This window comes from Camelus dromedarius, chromosome 19 (genome assembly GCF_036321535.1).
Source record: "Camelus dromedarius isolate mCamDro1 chromosome 19, mCamDro1.pat, whole genome shotgun sequence".
NCBI lineage: Eukaryota > Metazoa > Chordata > Mammalia > Artiodactyla > Camelidae > Camelus > Camelus dromedarius.
In genome coordinates this window covers 17,649,859-17,668,441 of record NC_087454.1, presented here as the reverse complement: position 1 = coordinate 17,668,441, position 18,583 = coordinate 17,649,859, and the positions used below count along the sequence as shown (strand labels likewise).

Here is an 18,583-nt window from a genome sequence, read left to right as displayed (position 1 = left end):
ACCACTCTCCCAAACCAGAGAAGCCAATTAGATGAGTAGACCAATCCTCAGCAGCGTACAGATTTGAAGCCAGATTCTTAATAATTTATTCTGGAAATGACCGGATGAGGGAGGGCAAAAGAAAGACTTTAATTTTTATCAATGACGCTTCAGTCTTACTTTTCAATCTCGACTTCTTGATTTTAACCCATCCTTCAGTTGGAATAGACTGGAGAAGCGGAGCGTGACACGGGCCCACACTTCTGTGGCTGCACTTTGGCTAGCGCCACCGCATGGCCGAACGCGGAATTTGCACCGCAAAGGAGTGATGACCCCAGCAGTGGTCGAAAGCGGCGCCTTCTCGCTCCTGAGACATCCAAGCAAACCTCACCTTGCACAAATTTTCTAATTCCATTGAGTTCCTTGGCTATAGGCAGACGAAAGAAGTAAAACAGCATCGTGCATACCGAGCCAGCCAGGAGTCGAACCTGGAATCTTCTGATCCGTAGTCAGACGCGTTATCCATTGCGCCACTGGCCCTGCACGTGGGTGGTTAGCAGGCTGACATCTCTTCATCAGAAACCAGGCGGTGGCACTGGTCCACTCGGTGGGTTCTGTGCCTGGGCCTGAAAGCCACTTTCTCCTGGCTGGCCCAGACACGGAGCGCGCGGTCTCCCAGGCGGCCCCTTCTGCATGCGTCCCGGTGTCTGTGCTCCTTTCTCTGTCTGTACCCACCGAAAATGGCGGTGGGAGGCAAGCCCGGCGCCCTTTCTGCCCCAATATGCTCCCTCCGTTCATATATTCATTCATTCACAGTATGACCGTTTAAGACACCGGAAATACACCTGTGAAGAAAATATGGGTGATCCTTGCCCTCAAGAAGATTGTCTGGACGTAACGAAGACAGTAATAAAGCATTAAATAAATAAAATAATGTTGATAAGTACTTAGAGAAGCAAAAAACGGGACAGAGAATAGGAAAGCCGCTCACGAAAGGTGATGAATGACAGATAAATGCGGTAGTCAGGGGAAAGAGCGATATAGAACAGGGGAATTCTCCAGGGCAAAGGCCTGGAGATGGGAGCATGGTTGGGACATTCCAGCTGCGTCGAGGAGGCCAGTGCTCCTCGAGAAGAGTAGGAGACCTCGGGGAGTTGACCTCTGTCTTTCTACTCCCTTGTAAGGACTTTGGCTGTTACTCTGTAGGAAACTGGAAGCCGTTGTAAGGCGGCACTATATCTGACATTCTTTCTTGTCTCTCCTTGGGTAGCTGAAAATACTTAATTTCTAATATCTACTTAAGCAATACTCTGTGCTAAGCACCCTCACGGCATGCTGCTCCTACCTCAGGACCTACATTTCAGAATTTGACACCTTTAAAAGAAGCGTCGTTAGCTGGCACAGACAGGAATGTTCACTTGGTTGCTTTCTCAGGAAGTAAATCAGCGTCTCTTATGTATGCCTTTCAGCCTCTCTGTATTTCTGAGAAGGAATCATTAGCTTCATACCTGATGAACATTGTAAATAAGTTTAGGGCTACTAAATGGAGTAAAACTGCCTGACGTTGAGAATACATACATGGTAACTAGAAAATCTTTGCTTTCAGTTCATAAGTTTGCAACAGCCTTTAAGAAAAATATACATGCTCCCGTTTCTGCATACACGTTAAGGTAGATCTAGTTAGGGATTTTTCCCTAGATAATTAACAGGGTTTTCTGACCAGATTTCGTATAATGCACCCTAAGGGCACTTTGGTAGTTATGGACTCCATCGCAGAGTAATATTTACAAAGAAAAAAGAGAATACATACGATTTCAAGGGGAAATCAACTATATTGAACTGTATTATCAAAATATTAAAAATTTATGGTATAGTAATATTTGTGCTCCTTTATTAATGCACTAAGTGACAATATCCAGCAGGAGGTCTAATAAATACTGTAATTTCAAAGCAGTAATGAGCATAAATGATATTTTAAGAAACTTGCATCAATGGGAATTTGATGTGAAAATATTTGTGATTGCCAATAGGGATAAAGTGAAAACGGCTGAAATATAACTGATTTGTTGCCTAAATTCATAATGAAAGAAAATACAAAATTTCAGTAACAGATTAGTCAAAATAAACATTTGTTTCCCATCCAAGGTCACAGATTACCCCTTCCCCATTAGAAGAAAGGGATTGCTGTTCCAAAGAGGAGCTTGGAAACATGAACAACTGTTTCTGAATTTTCAGAAATGAAGCTATGTGATCAGGTCACCCAAGATGGATGTTCTCCTGCTCTCTTCATCCGCTGCTTCACCAGTCCCTGCTTCACCTACACCCTCCTCACATGACTGACCTTCCCTCAATCATAGAGCCTAATCAGTAAATGCCTATGTACTGTCTACAGGTCCCAGCTAGTGATGGTTCTTATCTTTTGTTCAGAACATCTCCACCTTGATAGCTTATCAAAGGAGTGGTTAGGGACATGCTTCTCTGTTGGTTTCCCTGGAGACCAATGAGCCATCCTGAGTCAATTCCCCCTAAAACTGGAAACCTCCCTCTTTCTCTGGGAGCGAAGACTACTGACACGTCCTGCTCACCCGCTGTCTGCTGCACATGCTGGGGTATCGCTACAGGACCTCTCTTCAGACGCGTAAGCTCCCCCTATTCATTAAACCACTGATGTGTCTGTTGCTGACTGCAGCTTTTTCTTAGGTCTTGAGACTGGGCAAGTACAGGGCTTGCAGACCTGTGGAGTGCAGCCCAACAGAAGCAAACTGGGGTACCTCTTGGTTCTATTTTATCTTCGTCACATAACCAGGATGGGAAGGCCAAATTCTAGGGCGTTCCTGGAAGTCACAGTTCCCATCTTGCACCTCTAAAATGGTCTTCAACTCAGCTAGCTGGAGGCTATGTTCTCCTCAGAGTCTGCAAACAACTCCCTTTGTTTTGCACATTTTGAAAGCTTTTCTTGGCTGCTTCAAATTTCTCTGCAGTGTTCACGACCTGACATGAGCTGAGGCATGCTTTCATTTTGTTTTTCAAGATCTTCCTACCGGATCTTTCTTGAGAGTTCTAGTTTCCAGCTTCCAGTCTTTTCTTCAGTGGTTGTTATCAGTCAGAAAAAGAGAAACAGGGAGTCCAGGAAAAAAAAAAAACAAAGCAAAACAGAACCAATAGGAAAATATACACATATTTCTAGGAATTGGCTTATGAAATTGTGGGGACTGGCAAGTCTGAAATCCGTAGTGCAGGCTGGCAGTCTAGAAATTCTCAGACAGGAGCAGATGCTACAGTCTTGAGACAGAATTTCTTCTTCCTCAGGAAAACCTTCATTTTGCTCTTAAAGCCTTTCAACTGGTTGGATGAAGCTCACTTACTGAGGATAATCTCTTTTGCTTTTAGTCAGCTAATTGTAGATGATAACCACATTTACAAAATATCTTCACAGCTACATCTAAATTAGTGTTTAATTGAATAACTGGGCTTATAGACTAGCCAAGTTGACATGTCAAAAAAGCCATCACTGTGGGACTCTCCTTTTCCTCTGGGTCTCAGTGCGCTATTCTTCCAGTTTCTTTCCCAAGCATATGGAAAACCTCACAGTCTGCCATTTCCATGTTTCTTTACATTAATAATGCAATTTACATGAAATAATGCCTGTGACAGCAATCTGCACCTTCTCCAATTTTGGATGTGTGGAACAGAGACAATGTGAGGGGCATTTCCATGGTCCCTGCTGGTCACACTGTGAACTAAGCAGAATAAATTGTTCACACCCAGATTTCTGGACATGATTGCTCTTAGTCTCATTTTTCTCCCAAGACTTGTCTCTGGCTTGTTAAACAACTCCTTTGTCTTCCCTGAATTTCTGTGCACATTTTGACAGCTGCCAGTCAAAGGAAAAATACAAACCAAACACTATTGGCTTTGCTGTCTTTCTGAACATCTACCACTGTTTTGTCAAAGCCATGCTAGGCGTGACTACGCTGTGTATGATTATCTCAGTTTCAACCACATTAATAACACGATGGTTAATTGCATACTATTAAAGAAATCGGTGCTTATTTCATGGGGTCACAATCAAACTGTATGTTGAAGTCATGGACTTTCAATTGGTTTACCAAAGTGAGAAATCTAGCAGTCATGAATCCCTACCCCCTATCATGTTTATAGGCAGAGATCAGTGCCAAGGGCTGGCTTACAGCGTGCCAGAGAAATCCGTCAATACTGATATAGTTTAAAAATACTGAAATGTTGATTTCAGCATTTTCACCACGACAACAGATTTCAAGTAAGCAGCCAATCATAATTACAGGTTTTATTTGAGAAGTTCTTTTCACAGCTATGGCAACAATGTGTAAACTTCAGAGTTCCACTAAACCCCTTTGTTCAAATTAAATTCCCAAGGACAGTTTCATTTTACAAAAAAAATAGAATAAATCTGAAACAGTTACAAATATACCAGGCCCTATGAAAATTCAGAAATTCTTGTGATGCTCTCAGTTTGACAGCTTATCAAACAGATTGTTTGGACAAGTTTTCAGACAAGAAAGTTTCTCTTCCTCTAGCTGCAGAGGAGAGGGGACTACTCCTTTATCTCTTTCCAAGAGTAAGTTTTAATGACGAAATCTTGAATTTTTTAAGGTGCGACTCTGAAATTCGATTAGCTAACATTATAAGCAAGAAGCGGGTGGGTGGAACCCAATTTTATGGAAAGAAATGGGGTAAGGAAGGACTGGAATTTTAATTAAAATCCGTGCAATAAAGAACATAGTAGTTAGCTTCCTGCAAGGACCAGTCTTTGATGTAAATGTGTCACACGACCCAGAGGAGTGTTCTCGTCTATATGTGGCCTGTTTCCTCTCCTCCGGAAGCCCCAGTTCGTATTTCATCCAAGGAAGCAGGAACTGCTGAACTCTTGCCCTTCCTGGCAGTTTCTCAAAGACTCCTCCGGCGCAGCCCGAGGGTTCAGGCTCGCGCCCGCATTTCCCTCACTCCAACCCTGCTCAGAGGAGATTCAGTTTTCCTATGGCTGCGCGGTCTTTTAGGTCTGGGGGCGAAGCAGAGGTCCATCCTTAGTGTCTGGGAAGCCATCTGGTCTGCTCTTGCACCTCAGCGACGAGAAAATAGATGCAAAAAACAGAAGTAAAGATCCTTCCTTTTCTATGTCAATTTGGAAGCACGCTAGCGTGCTGGCTCCGTGGCTTAGCTGGTTAAAGCGCCTGTCTAGTAAACAGGAGATCCTGGGTTCGAATCCCAGCGGGGCCTGTTTTTTTTGGGGGGGGGGGGTTCCTGCTTTTCAAAGGAGATGAGGAATCAACATGCAATCAATCTTAAGAGTAAACTTTTCCTATAGAGTTTTACAAAAGTATTTTATATAGGTCTGAGGATGGAGACAGCCTTATTGTTTACAAAAAAAGACAAAGATGAATTTGTTTCTTTTTCAGAAGAATTTCTACCTTTCTTAGTGTTTCTACATTTTTATGACACCTAATATTTTTTAGCAAGTACTAAATGGAAATCAGGGAAAGCATAAGGCAAAATCACCAGATTTAAGCAGCATCATTATCTCTGGTCATTCTATTCTTTTTTTCTGGGGAAATCCCAAATAGATGCATTATCATAATTTGCAGGCAATATTTTTAGCAAGATCAACCTCTGGAATGATTGATAAATATGTCGTTGAAAAGGCTTCATCATCTCAATTTACAGCAGCCACTAAAATCCAATCATACAACACAAGTTGTAAATAACTATTTTGAAAGATGGTTTTTTACTCCAAGTTTTTTGGGAAGGAAAATCAAAGAGAAAAATATTTATCACCATGATTTCAGAAAAGAAGCTGTCAGGAAGGAGCATCCATTTTATTGTGTATCATAGAATGAATAGACCATGGAAAGGGGCAAACTTGAAGCTGCCAGCATCCTGGCTGAGGTGCATTCTTCCAAACTCTTCAAGAGAGTCAGGAAACAAGAGAAGTGGAAAAGAGGTTTGGAATTTTACTCATAGCTGGACTTCTTTACATAGAAACTCAAGACCAGGCAAATGATTTTCACTGTAACTTTTACCCTCTTACTCATTTCCCAAGACCAAGCCCCATCACCACCTGACACAGAAAGTTTCACCAACCTGGCTTTTACCTTCAGGGCACATTATTTTATGTAGATGATCAAGGTTGAAATATGATCTCCTGTTTTATTTGCAGAAACGAAATATCCCAATACTTTGAGGAACTAGTTCAGGAAAGGATGTTACTTTTATGGAGACTTTCTCTACTCACTCTGCAGCTTAATTCCCCACTTTTCTTTATAGGCATCACACAGCAACGGAAAGGCTCAATGAAAATTCAATTAATAATCTAGTTAAGAAGGAAAAAAGGGAATTTTATTTGAGTTAAACTGAGGGTTATAATCCAGGAGCAGACTCAGAAAGCTCTGAGAACTGTTCTGCCTGTTAGAAGTCAAAGGCACACTCACACATTTTTAAGACAAAGGATAGTACATCAAAATGACATACTGATATTTTACATAAAATTCACCAAGGGCACATAGCCCAGGTAAGCCCATACAAAATGAGCAGCAAGTCGCCATGACCCCCTAGGGAACTGGGAAAGAATGCTATTCTTTTAAGAAATTACATTGCTAGTATTAGAAGAAAAGGGGTAGGGGCGGGGAGGAATGATCTTTATGGTGGATCAGTCACTCACATCTTTGAGGTGCTCTGGTTAATGTGAAATGCAGATGCATACTGCACAATAAGGAGGGAGGAAGGAGATTCAAACAAACACAGGGAGAGAATCTTATGTTTAATTTTCTTCTCCTGCCTTAAAATATAAATATCAGCAAATGCAGACCTTTTTTTTTTTTTTCCCACATCCTCATATCTTGTGTGCAAGAAAGCTTTTTTTCCAGGCCCAGAGTACAGATCTTCCTCAAATAGTGAGGCCAGCTGGGTCACGGTGTCGATGTTAACACTAGACCACGCCAACATCCTGTTATCAAACTTGCCTTAACCTTCACCCTTCTGTTCCATCAAGCTCCACGAATGCCTTTTCAGGTATGCTTCCAGCCAAGTGACCCTCAATAGTTTGCCTCGTCTGTACTATTGACGTAGTAGTAAGGGCTACAGAAAGCTATAGTATATTGCAGGTGAGGAATCTAACCATCTCTCCTAAAAGCCTAAAAATCTTTCTAAATCTTCATATATCAATCACGAAGGTGATTTATGTTTACAAGTGGAAATGGTTTGCCATCAAATGCTTATTTATCCACCCAGTGTCTAACATGCAGCAGGCACCATGCTAATCACAGGTGATGACTAATGAAATTGAAGAAAGGCAATTAAAAAGGAATCTATAAATAAATAAAACAAAGGAGGGTCCCGGCGCACATCAGTGATAATTGTGGAGTAACATTCATTCAACTCCTTGAATGTGGAGGAGAGAGAGGGACAGACAGACAATTAGAGACAGTGAAAGGAGATTAAAATAACTAGATCTTAACCTGTCTTCTGGGTACAGAGTGCTTTCATTCTAGAGCTCGGATAGTTTCTTAAAAAATAATTGATTATTCCACTGTGGGAACTTAGGGGAAAATGTAGGTGTATGTATATATGGTAATTTTACAATGTAAAAATCTATTGTCAGGAGTGGGATTCGAACCCACGCCTCCAGGGGAGACTGCGACCTGAACGCAGCGCCTTAGACCGCTCGGCCATCCTGACTTGCTGCGAGTTGCTGGTGCTCAGATTTCCTTTCTGTGTCTGCATGAATACTAGTCTCCCCTCCACCCTCCTCTTCATTTTTCTTTTTTTCTGAGGATGTGGAAATTCTTCGGTTAAAAAAGTGAAACGATTAGTTTGCGAACGGCCCCGGACGCCGATTCTGGGTGGAGGAGAGGAATGAATCCCGGGTTCCGGCGCCGCCGGGGTCGTCTTCTGAATAAGCTCAGATTCGATTCCAGGTTGCAGCGGGCGGGGTGGCGCAGGGCTGCACCCCGTAGAGTAAGGGCACTTTCTCTCCATTCTGGGCAGAATTCTAGTTTAAATAATGGCATCCACGTTGCTAGAATTGCCTTGCTTCTAGAACTGACACCCTCTCCCTGAGGTTTTAGGCTATCCAGTTTAGTGCTGGTTAAGGCCCAGCCCTCCGGCGAACGCCAACTCCTCCCTCCTGTCCTTTCTGCTGTAAATCTCCCCTCTGGGGTTACCCTTGGGGCCGGTGTAAGGGGACTAGGGTGTCTCGCTTTCTGTTCTGAATTTATCTAGCTGTACATTGTGGACTTGTGGACTTCTCTGTATGGCTGGTATACTGTTCTCAAAAGGAGCATCAAGCCGAGACCAGTCCTGCCTTTCACTTTCTACTATCTTCCATTGATTCATACGGTTTTCTTAAATCTGTTTATGTCCAGCAGAGCTACCACATTTGTCTCACAAAAAGTTTCTGTTATGAAACACTCCTCAAAGAGCGTTTGGTCTAAGTGCTTTGAACTAAACAATATAGATACAGATTCTTTTTTTTTAAGGAGAGGATAAACCCAAATATTGGCATTGATTATATTTGAGGGATGAGATTTTGAAATATTTTTATTTTTAAAAATATGTATTTTTCATTTTTTTAATTTTATTTTTTATTGAAGTGTAGTTGGTTTATAATGCTAGTTTCAGGTGTGCAGCAAAGCGATTCACTTATACATGTATTTATACAAATATATTTTTCTTTTCAGATACTTTTCCATTATATATTATTTAAAAAAATTGAATATAGTTCCCTGTGCTATACAGTAGGTCTCATTTCCACTTTTTAAAATAAATTTTCATATGTATTTGGTGGGGAAAAGGCTATTTCTGTTTTAAATTTTAAAATGAGGCAAGAGTAAATGCGCATGTAGTTGGGACTGGGCTCAGAGCTTTCGAGAGGGAGATTTGAGGAGACATGAATGCTGTCTGGAGGCAGAAGGGACAGATGAATTGAGATATGCAGAGAGATGGCATGCAAGAGCTGTTGTTGATTAGGCATAATAGCAGTTGTACAGTTATTTTTCATTTAATCTGAATATCTGAGCCCAACTATCTCACAGAATCTCTGTTAAACAGAGGCAGATACTTTCAAACTTTCAAATGTGATAACCAGATTTGGCATTTGGTTTGTGAAATGAAGTCTGTTATTATTGTTTCAGTAGCATTTATATTTTTAAGTTAATCTTTAGCTGTGGGGCAAAATGTTTTTGTTTCTGATTTAAAAGTAAAATCAGGTCTTGGAAATCCTCCAGTTAATTATTTGTGGTGGTGGAAGAGAGGCCTTTCCTATGCTTCTAAAGTCACAGAATCATGGATTCTGCCTCAGCTGACTAGTAAGGCTTTGGCAGCTTGGGTATAGCCTGGGGGTAGTGGAGTTCCTGGGTTCAATTCCCAGTGCTTCCTTGCAAAACAATAGTTAGAAGGAAAAAAAAACAAAAACAAAAAACAAAAAAAAAAACAGGCTGTGGCAAACCATGAGCAAGGCCACCTTTCTTCTCTCTTGGAAGATCTGAAAATAAAACCAGAATGCAAGACTGATCGTTTCCTCCAGGCACTGGTAGCTAGTGCCAGCTGAGAAGGGAGCCTCAAGGCTCATCAGATAAATTCTCCCTCAGGGTGCCTCATGCAAAGAGGTAGAGCTGGGGGGAAAAGGAAGGACACAGATATTTCCTAAGAATCTACTCCCAGCTCAGTACTGCACTTGGTAACCGTTTTCCTTGAAGATTCTGGGGAAATAGGTAGGGGAGGGAGGTTGCAGAGTTAATTAAAATCTGTGACTCTCTTCCTACTCTTAGAGAGGAGTTCCTGTGGCAACCCCAGCTATTCTATTACATTTCAGGATGCACATTGTACATTAAACCAGCAAAACAACTGCCTTAATTTCTCAAGTATTTTTAAAGAAGTTTGGACTTTTTTCTGTTTTTGGTCTTTTTTCCTTTCTAAAAGTATAGTTTGAACACAAATGAATACTTTTAAAGAAGGAGTGAATGATGTTCTTCTTCCAGGAGTACGGTGTCGGGTGGGGGGCATGGGGTGGGCCGTGTGTGTGTGTGTGTGGGGGGTAGTGTTTGAGGAAGGGGCAAGGAAAGGCGGACATTGAGTGCTGGGGGGTCCATGAAATGATGGAGGGAGGTTTCTGTCTGGTTTTCCAGTGCAGGCCTTCATTCCAAGTAGAAGGTGGCAGGCTTAGTTGCTTTCTTTTCTTCCCCTGACCCTCTATTTGCCTAAGAATCTCTGAGCCAGTGGGTCCTACCTTGGTAATTTCTCTAAACAGTTTTCTGAGCTCCAGTCCCCAGATGAACTTATGCAACTGTGAAAGAAACTGTTTGCTCAGTGAAAGAAGTCTTGGACCGAGAGCAAGGACCCCTACTTTCCGGTCCTGGTTTAGGCACGTACTCTGTACCTTTAATCAAATTACTTCATTTCTCTTGGCTCCAGTTTCTTCATCTCTGAAAGGAGGCAGCTGGAGTAAATGTCAACAGTTGCTTCTCTTCTGTTACATTTTCTTCTCAACCCTTTCCCAAAGTAAGACCTCTGTGATTTCCTGATTCATGAGCTTGTATGCAGGTTCATTTTTAAATAGTCTGGGATGGGGGAGGACATAGCTCAGTGGTAGAGCACATGCCCAGCACGCATGACATCCCATGTTCAAACCCCAGTACCTCCATTAACCATGAAAATGTAAGTGGGTCCCAAGTCAGTAGGAAGAAGGCCAAAATGGTAACCAAAACCTAAATGGAGGTGGGGCCTGGGAGCTGACAGTGACAAAAGGTGACTGATGGAATATTGTCATTCTTGTCCTATTTCACTTAGTATATAGTGAATGTGATGATAATAGACTGGTCTGGTGTTCAGAATTTCTACCTAAGAGTCATGATCCTCTTTTGTCATCCTCTATGAGGGTAGCAGGTAGACAGAAAACTTACAAAGTTGGTTTTTAGCTGAATCATGAGAAATATAATGTGGTGCAGTAATGGATTACTTCCATTCCATGTTAGTAGGAACATGATGTAGAATTTGGAGTTCTTGTTGTTTAGTGAGTTGAGCTCTGATTGTGATGATTTCTCAGCGGGAGACATACAGAGGAGGTGATTTCCCACCACTTGGTGAACCTTTGGAGACTCCCATTCTGTCCCTTTGGGCAGCAGAGCTGGCTGATTTGCATTAAGGTCAGCTCTGTGAGGGGGACTAATCCTGATCCTTGCTTGGAGCAACATAAAGGAAAGTGGGCATCTCACCGAACTATGAGGGCCTTCAAGTAAGACTCCAAAGGACCTTTCCTCTAGAACAGTGTTTTCCAAAGACGACCCAAGTTTGTTTTTCCAACTACAAGACACTACTAGTAAAATTTCTTAAACATTTCCTCCTCTTGGAAAAGGACTGTTAAAATTTGAAGAGGTGGCTGGCTTCACTCAAATATACCAAGAGTCAATTACCTCATTAGTAGTAGAAATGGAGTCACCACACAAACAGAGGCTGAGGGCCGATGGCCATTGGCACTGTGGCCTTTTCTTAAGCAGCAGGACCCTCCAGGGACAACAGCCCCCTGTGCTGCCTGCCCTGGTGGCCCACTGCCATCAGGTCTAGCTTAGGATGGGTCTTGGATACACAGAACCACACTGCTTTCCCTTGCAGGCTTCCTTCCTCTGTTTTTGTTTCAGTTCCACTTGTCTGGATAAAGAAAGGAAGGGGCAGCTGCTGCTTTTAACAATAGAATGACATTTATTAGGTTAAGACCATGGGCGAACGCTATCCTGGAAACCGGAAAAACACAGTGGAAATGGGAAGTGGGAGCCTGGGTAAATGTGCAGTCCTTAGCAAGACGAGACACACGTATACAGAAGGGTGCGAATCCAAATAGGTGCAAGCAATCTAGCTGTGCTGAGCACAGTGACGCAGCCGTCAGGGGACCCTGAGGAGAAGTAGCACGTAGGAAAGCTGGGTGGGGAGAGGGTGAAGGGTGGCCTGGTGTGGAAATGGATGGTGGTTGAAGCTAATTAAAGGTGTGGTTGAGGGGGCTTAAACCAAATGTTGGGAGAAGGATTGAGAGAGCATGAGGCTGAGACAATGGCTGATAAAGTGGTGCTATCACTGAAAGATGAGTCTTGGAAATGCCGCTGAAATGGAGAGATTCTAGATCAAAAGGAAGAAGAGAACTGGGAAACTTGTGGAGTTGACAAGTGAGGCTGGAACGAGCCCCGGGCAAGGGAGAAATGGGGGTGGGGGGTGGTGCAGAGAGGGAAGCAGGTCCGAGGCAAACACTGCCTTTGAATTTTATTTAAAATTCTCTCCTCTATCACACATTCTGTCTGGCCCCCTAGCCCTGCTCATTTCATCTCTTCTTTACTCCCCTTCCCAATTGCTCAGATCCTACCCTGTAGGACATGACTTAGAAAATTTGAGATACAAGCCCTAAAGCTCTATGGCTAAGCCAGATGTTCATCACGGGCCTGAGTTCACCTTACTTTCCTCTATTATCACATTGTCTCCAAGTTCCTTTAGGGGATTTTAGCCTCTGATCTTCCCTTCCTGGGAGCCTTTGGGTTTTCTGCTTGCCTAAAATCTGTTCCTCTACATATCCTTACTATGGACACCAAGATGTTTCTGTCACAACCCTATGCCAGCAGCCTAACCCCATCTTGATCCCTCAGTTTCAAGTCCCTCCCTATAGGATTTGGCGTCAAGGGAGAGGAGGACACGAGATGCAGTTTGAGTCACCTCCCCACTCCCTGAATATTGGTACAGAAACAGATTAGGAAGGTCCTACACCCCACACTCTCTATCAGTGGCAGCACAACCTTCTCAAGACTAACTACTCCCTACCCAACAGGAAGGAATGGGGGCTGGGGAAAGCTGGCAGGTGAAGTCTCAGGGGTTGATGGAGGAGAAAGGTAAGAGCAAAGGGAAACAGCTGAGCTGCGATATTCCTTAGGATACCCCTTGACTGGGCTGGGGAGGGATTAGTTTAGAACGGAGGGTGCCAGTCTCCCCAGAGGCAGAGTCCCCCGCCATTGGGGACAGTGGAATCTCCTTAGAAAGGTCCTTGGCATCAGCAACTACTGTGACTCCTTCAAGCTCAACAGTGATTGGGCAGATGGTCAGGGGCTTTTTACCACAGGACCACAAGCAGAAGAAGGGCCGGAGGGGGCCATAGAAAGAGGCATTGGAGAAAGTATAGATGTGGGATCCGTCAGTCATGTTGTAGAAGGAGATGTCCCCTGACTCATAGTCTAGGAAGATCCCAACCTGGCGAGGGGGTCCCGCCAGCGGGAGAGGGGTCCGGAGTGGGGTGAGAGCCCAGTATCCATTTCCATACAACTCCACAGCCCAGAACCCATTCTCGGGGGTCATGGGGTCAAACCCTTTCTTCATCACGTTCTCCCTACACACCCCGATCGCCCAGTCAGTCCTGTCTCCCACCTCCACCTCCCAGTAATGTCTCCCTGATGTGAAGACTTCACGACCCAACACGCAAGGCCAGGAGTCAAATCTGTCTGGTGTCTCAGGCAGTTTCTGACGTGAATCCTCCAGTCGGACAGATTTTGAATCGTCGTACAGAAAGAGGTGAGGGTGGGCGGTATCTGGATCCAGAGTCACATCAACTAGAGACAGAGAGAAAGTGAGTCTGAACATCAGTGAGTGTTGGTGGTTGAAAGAACTATTCTTTCTTCTCCAAAGAATTAGAGAACTATTCTAGCCATTGACATGTCTCTTCAGGGAGGGAGCTGTTTGGCCTGCTCAGCTGTCTCTAGCCCTCATTACTAAAATGTGTTATTGTTTTTATTTCCAAGTATTGTAGGACTTTGGATCCCTGCTGGGTAGAGCCTCCGAGCCCTTGAGATATTCAGAGACACTGACCTGCATGCAATGTAGCCTTTTTCCATTCTGCAATGAAACAGAGAAAGAGAGAGAGAGAGAGTTATTGACATGTTTTATATGAAGAGAGTGAAAACTCCGTGGATGAAACCATAACAAGAACATAGAACTTACTGAGCTCTTCCAGGAGTTTCTCTGGAAAACAAACAAAAAAATACCTCAGTGACCTTCTAAGGGAGGGGAAAAAACAGCTGTGAGAAGCACACAAAGGAATAACTGTTTGATTCATGACTACCTGATTATTCAAACATTATCAATAAACGGAGAATAAGGATTATGCTTTATTTTCTAAGAACTGGGCAGGAAGTTCCTACTGGCTTGGGATCAGATCTTTAACCATTACTGGGAAACCAAGTTAAAAGTAAGGATAAAGTCTGAGACTGAGTAGTGAATAAACGTCAGGTCTATTATCTCAATTTGAGTTGGTTTTGACTTGTCTTGTACCTGAAACCTCTGTTCTTTTTCATATTGGGTACCACTGACTTCAGGAGCCTTATAATCTCCTATGACTTTTAGAATTTTAGATCAATTATCTTCCCATTGGCAATCATACTAAAGGACTTAGATCCAACTCCTCTCAGAAGCACTTCTGACAAGTTGACTGGGATTCTATGACTTACCTTTAGAGTTGAATTCATCCTTCCTCTGTCTGGATCTTTCCTTGTATAGCCTCCAAGTGAAAAATATGGACCCAATTGTAAAAAGTCCTAGGACCATCAAAATGACAGCCGCAGCAACCATCCAGGAAGTGAGCCTTGGGAAGGAGGGAGCTAAAACAAAATCCCCAAGAAGGACATTTGTTGAAAAACTCTGAGCAAGTCCAGCTCCTCTCCTGATTCCAAAGAGGGCTGGAAGAGAGAATGACCTGGACTGCTCCCATTTCTCTCATGGCAAAAAGAGTCCCTCCAATGCCACTCTGAATGCTTCAGGAAAATTTTGATCTTAGTTAAGAGAGAGCAGAGAAAGAGAAAGGAATGAAGATGAACAAGAGTCATTTGGGGACAGGATATGTGAAATAAACAATATAATGGATCAATTCATGTTGTTAAGGAAATTTTTCTTAGCTATCAAGGCAGGATGGGAGCCAAGGGGATGAGGGAAGTAAACAAGGAAGGGGAAATTTCACCTCTGTGCAACAGAATGGGACTCAATGACTAAAGAATAAGAAGAGATGTCTGCCTGAACCAGAGGTAGTGGGGTGGAGGGGGGAATTAGGAGAAAATTTGCTTTCGTAAGGACCCCAGAAACTTAGACAGAGCTACAGCATGGGATGGGGAGGTGGAGGGCAAAGGTGGAAACAGGAGAACTACTGAAGTCTTCCTGTTTACTCAAGGAGAGAAGGCTCTGCGTCAGGAAGACTCTCAGAGACAGAGTGTCTCTATCTAAGATACATCTCCTAAGATGGAAAACCTGGAATTTCTATGAGATCTAGGTAGAATGTATGCCTTCAGAATCTCCACTTTTCTAGTGAAGTTGGTGGAGCTCAGCGGGCAGGAGTTGAGGTGGGGAAAGCTTAAGGTGAGGAAAGTAGACAACTCTGCCATGAGGTTCCAGCTGGGTAGGTGTCCCATGTGATGTGGCCCTGAAACTGTGTCCAAAAGGAACCCAGCACTGGTTTCACTGACCTGGTATGGAAATCTCTACTTCCTTCTCCTGGTTGAGAAGGAGGTTCCGGATACAGCAGGACACATTCTTCATGGAGGGGTCCCTGATGATCACCGAAGCTGCCACTGTGAACAGGCTTTCTTCGTCAGGTTTCCTGGACTCTGACATGGATGGAAACACCTCTCCCTTGGGAGTTCTCCACTGCACCTGGGGATCTGGGTACCAGCCCACTGAGGTACACTCCAGCCTGATCTCTCCACTCTCTTGAACTTCCATACTGATGTGAGGATCAGAGCCCAAGGCTATGGAGAAAGAAGTTGGCTTTACTCCCTTAGTGGACACCCTTCTGGGATCCTTATAACCATAGGACTACACAGTTTGAGAAAGAGAAGCCCAAGGGGACTGGGAATGAGAGGCACTCATCTCCATATTTTATTACACAAGGAAACTGAGGTATCAATAAAGGGAATTTCATACACCTTATCAGAGAGGGATGCATGTTGGGATTTAGTGTTTGAAATGTGGGCAGGAATTTGATGGGCAGACATGGGGTGCTGGTCCCATCAGCAGGAACAGCAAGACAGATGGCTTAGGGGTGGGTTAATAAGTCTAGGCTAGGAGCTCCAGAGATGGGCAAGAACTCTGCAGTTGGAAGTATTATGAAAAGACTTCAGGTAGGAAAAGAACTAAGACTGAGCATTTAAAGATGAACAGAGAAGGAATATCCTTGAGGAGAAGGGGTATTGGAGGTTCTCTGCACTGAGATTGTAGCTGACAAGTTTCCTTTACCTGTGATACCAATTCAGAAAGTTTCTTAAATGGTTTCAACTTCACCTTCCCCCTACACAATTACATTCTAACATTAACAACATGAAACTGTTTTTCCTTTCTGTTCAGCCTAATTATTTTCTTACAATTCCACAAAGTACAGAAAACCACCAAGCTGCAGAAAAGAGCTCTTTAAACAAATCTCCATAACTATTGGTTTAAATTCATATGCCAAATTGTGTATACACGTGAGAATGTGTATTCTTTTCATGAAAAGGGCTGCCACCTTCAGCAGATTCTCATAGGTGTCTATCACTCATAAAAGGTAACAACAGTTTCATGATATCCAATCTCTAGGGTTTTATAGCCACCCTTTAAGATACTTCCCTGTTATCTATGATGCTGCCACACGGGGCATCCTGTTGTGAGGCAGGGACCCGGATTTCACCCAGGTATTTTTCAAACTTTATCTTTATTTGAATATATACATGAAAAACAATTTACTTGTATATCATACATTGTAGGGCAGTGTGAGACACAGTAATAATACCTTATAAGTATCTAATGCCTTTAGAATTGACAAAGCAGTTTCTCATACATTGTCTCATTGTATTTCATTCTTGCAAGTTGTTTGATAGGTGCTTCCCTAGTTTCCCAGCAAGAATATAGCTCAGAAAGAAATTGGCTTGAAGCCACTCACTAGGAAGTGGGAAAGTCATAACTCAAAGCATCCTTTCCTCCTGAATGCTTAGCTGGGAGGGTATAGCTCAGTGGAAGTGTGTGCCTAACATAAACGAGGTCCTGGGTTCAATCCCCAGCACTGCTATTAAGAATAGATAAATAAACTTGGTTACCTCCTCCCCAAAAAAATCCCCTTGAGTGCTTACCATTTTTCTTATCGTTTCATTCTGAATTTTGGCTTGAAGCAAAAAAAAAAAAAAAAAAAAGGAAACAAAAGCAAAATCTTTCCTGGATAGATCCTTTAAAAAGTAGCCAAGTCCTATGAACCTAGGAAATCAGTCCTTGGCTACTGATCTACACTGAGACTCAAAGTATGCAGTGGGGTTGTCACCAAGGCCTTAATGTAATGGTGAAAAATAGACACAACTTAAATGTTCAACTCTAGGCTTTGCTTAAGCCAATTATGATGTACTAATAGAAGGAAATGTTCATCAGCCGTTACATCTTACATTTATTTAATTAATAACATGGGGAAATGCTTATCCTACAATTGAGAAGACAAGGCAGGAACTCATTGAAATAAAACTTCACTCAGAAATGTAATTCGCTGCTCCTTCTCCACCCTCAACTCAAACCCCCTTCCTACTCATCTCCTTCTCTAGGCCTGCCCGCCCCTTCCAACCTGAAAGGGATTTGGGGGGTGAATCTGGTGGTTTCCAAAGTAACAGATTCAGAGGAAAATACATACCGCAAGGAGTCACGGGAGAAAGTCAGAATCGGCGTACTCACCCGCCACCTTCAGAAGCACGACGGCCTCTTCGTAGTTTTCGTCCTGCCTGAAAAAGCATCGGTACTCCCCGTCGTCAGAGGCCTTGACCTCATGTATCCTCACAGCGACGCGCCCCGCGGTGATGTCGTGGTCCACCAGCGTCGCTCTCCCCCGGTACTCGGCCATCTGCTCCCCCGCCTGCTCGCGCGCTTCGCGCCGCACGAACACCGCGGGCGAGAGCTTCTTCCGGAACCACCGCAGCTCCATGCGCTCGGCGCTCGCGTTGGGGGAGAGGTGACAGGGCAGCTCGGCATCTTCCCCCACCACCACCACGATGGGCTCCGGGGGTCCAATCACCTCAAAGGGGGCTGCCAAAAAACCAGGAGGGTCAGTGAGAATGTGGAGGTGGGAGTCGAGGACCGATACAGACCAGGATCCCGCCGAAGGGCGGAGACTCCTCCCCCCCATTTCTCTTAGGACCCTTGTGAAGTCGCTAAGGAGAACCAAATGGGATTGTTTATATTTACTGAGAAGTTTCTAGCATTCATGCCAGAGAGAGAGAGAAAGGAGAGACCTACCGGAATCCAGCTGGGGCAGCTGGAGGAGAATGAAGATGAGCAGAGACCCGAGGAGACAGGAGTTTGGGAAGCCTGCCATCTCCAGCCTTTCTGGGCAGCAGCTTCAGCCTGGGAGAGAGATGAAGGGATAGGAGGTAGCTATGTGTTGTCTAGTGCTTCTCCCGCATCCTCCTGGCCCCTCTTTCCAACTTGGAAGGAGTCATTTGCACTTGAAGCTTCCTTCCTTCTTACCTCCCATCACAGTGAGGACTTTGAGTCCATGCTGTCGTCAGCAAGGGCCCACCTACCATCCTAAGTTTAGTCTACAGTGTCTGTATAAAAC

The 18,583-nt window shown here is 43.8% G+C and overlaps 1 protein-coding gene and 3 non-coding genes across 4 annotated transcripts; 1 reads left to right on the top strand and 3 right to left on the bottom strand.

The window, feature by feature from the left end:
- Nucleotides 1–446: 446 nt before the first annotated feature.
- Nucleotides 447–519, bottom strand: TRNAR-ACG (transfer RNA arginine (anticodon ACG)). Its single transcript has one exon. It is a non-coding gene; the product is annotated as a tRNA-Arg (tRNA).
- A 4,642-nt stretch (nucleotides 520–5,161) lies between these two features.
- Nucleotides 5,162–5,235, top strand: TRNAT-AGU (transfer RNA threonine (anticodon AGU)). Its single transcript has one exon. It is a non-coding gene; the product is annotated as a tRNA-Thr (tRNA).
- Nucleotides 5,236–7,606: 2,371 nt separating this feature from the next.
- Nucleotides 7,607–7,689, bottom strand: TRNAL-CAG (transfer RNA leucine (anticodon CAG)). The gene has a single exon. It is a non-coding gene; the product is annotated as a tRNA-Leu (tRNA).
- Nucleotides 7,690–11,719: 4,030 nt separating this feature from the next.
- Nucleotides 11,720–18,340, bottom strand: BTN1A1 (butyrophilin subfamily 1 member A1). The gene is made up of 7 exons (XM_010980175.3): nucleotides 18,262–18,340; nucleotides 17,704–18,051; nucleotides 15,486–15,767; nucleotides 14,481–14,630; nucleotides 13,975–13,995; nucleotides 13,843–13,869; nucleotides 11,720–13,586 (listed from the first exon to the last, which is right to left on the bottom strand). Exons 1-7 carry the CDS (start codon nucleotides 18,338–18,340, stop codon nucleotides 12,913–12,915), a joined length of 1,581 nt encoding a protein of 526 aa, XP_010978477.3. The 3' UTR covers nucleotides 11,720–12,912.
- Nucleotides 18,341–18,583: the final 243 nt, after the last annotated feature.

What these genes read in the sequence shown, in the direction of transcription:
- BTN1A1 (XM_010980175.3), bottom strand. Translation starts at nt 18,340, where the DNA reads ATGGCAGGCTTCCCAAACTCCTGTCTCCTCGGGTCTCTGCTCATCTTC. An exon ending in AGTAGAGATTTCCATACCAG is followed by an intron (nt 14,631 to 15,485) that starts GTCAGTGAAACC and finishes ATTTTGTTTTAG; the next exon opens with CTCCCTCCTTCCCAAGGCTC. An exon ending in AAAGGCTACATTGCATGCAG is followed by an intron (nt 13,587 to 13,842) that starts GTCAGTGTCTCT and finishes CTCTGTCTCTAG; the next exon opens with TTGATGTGACTCTGGATCCA.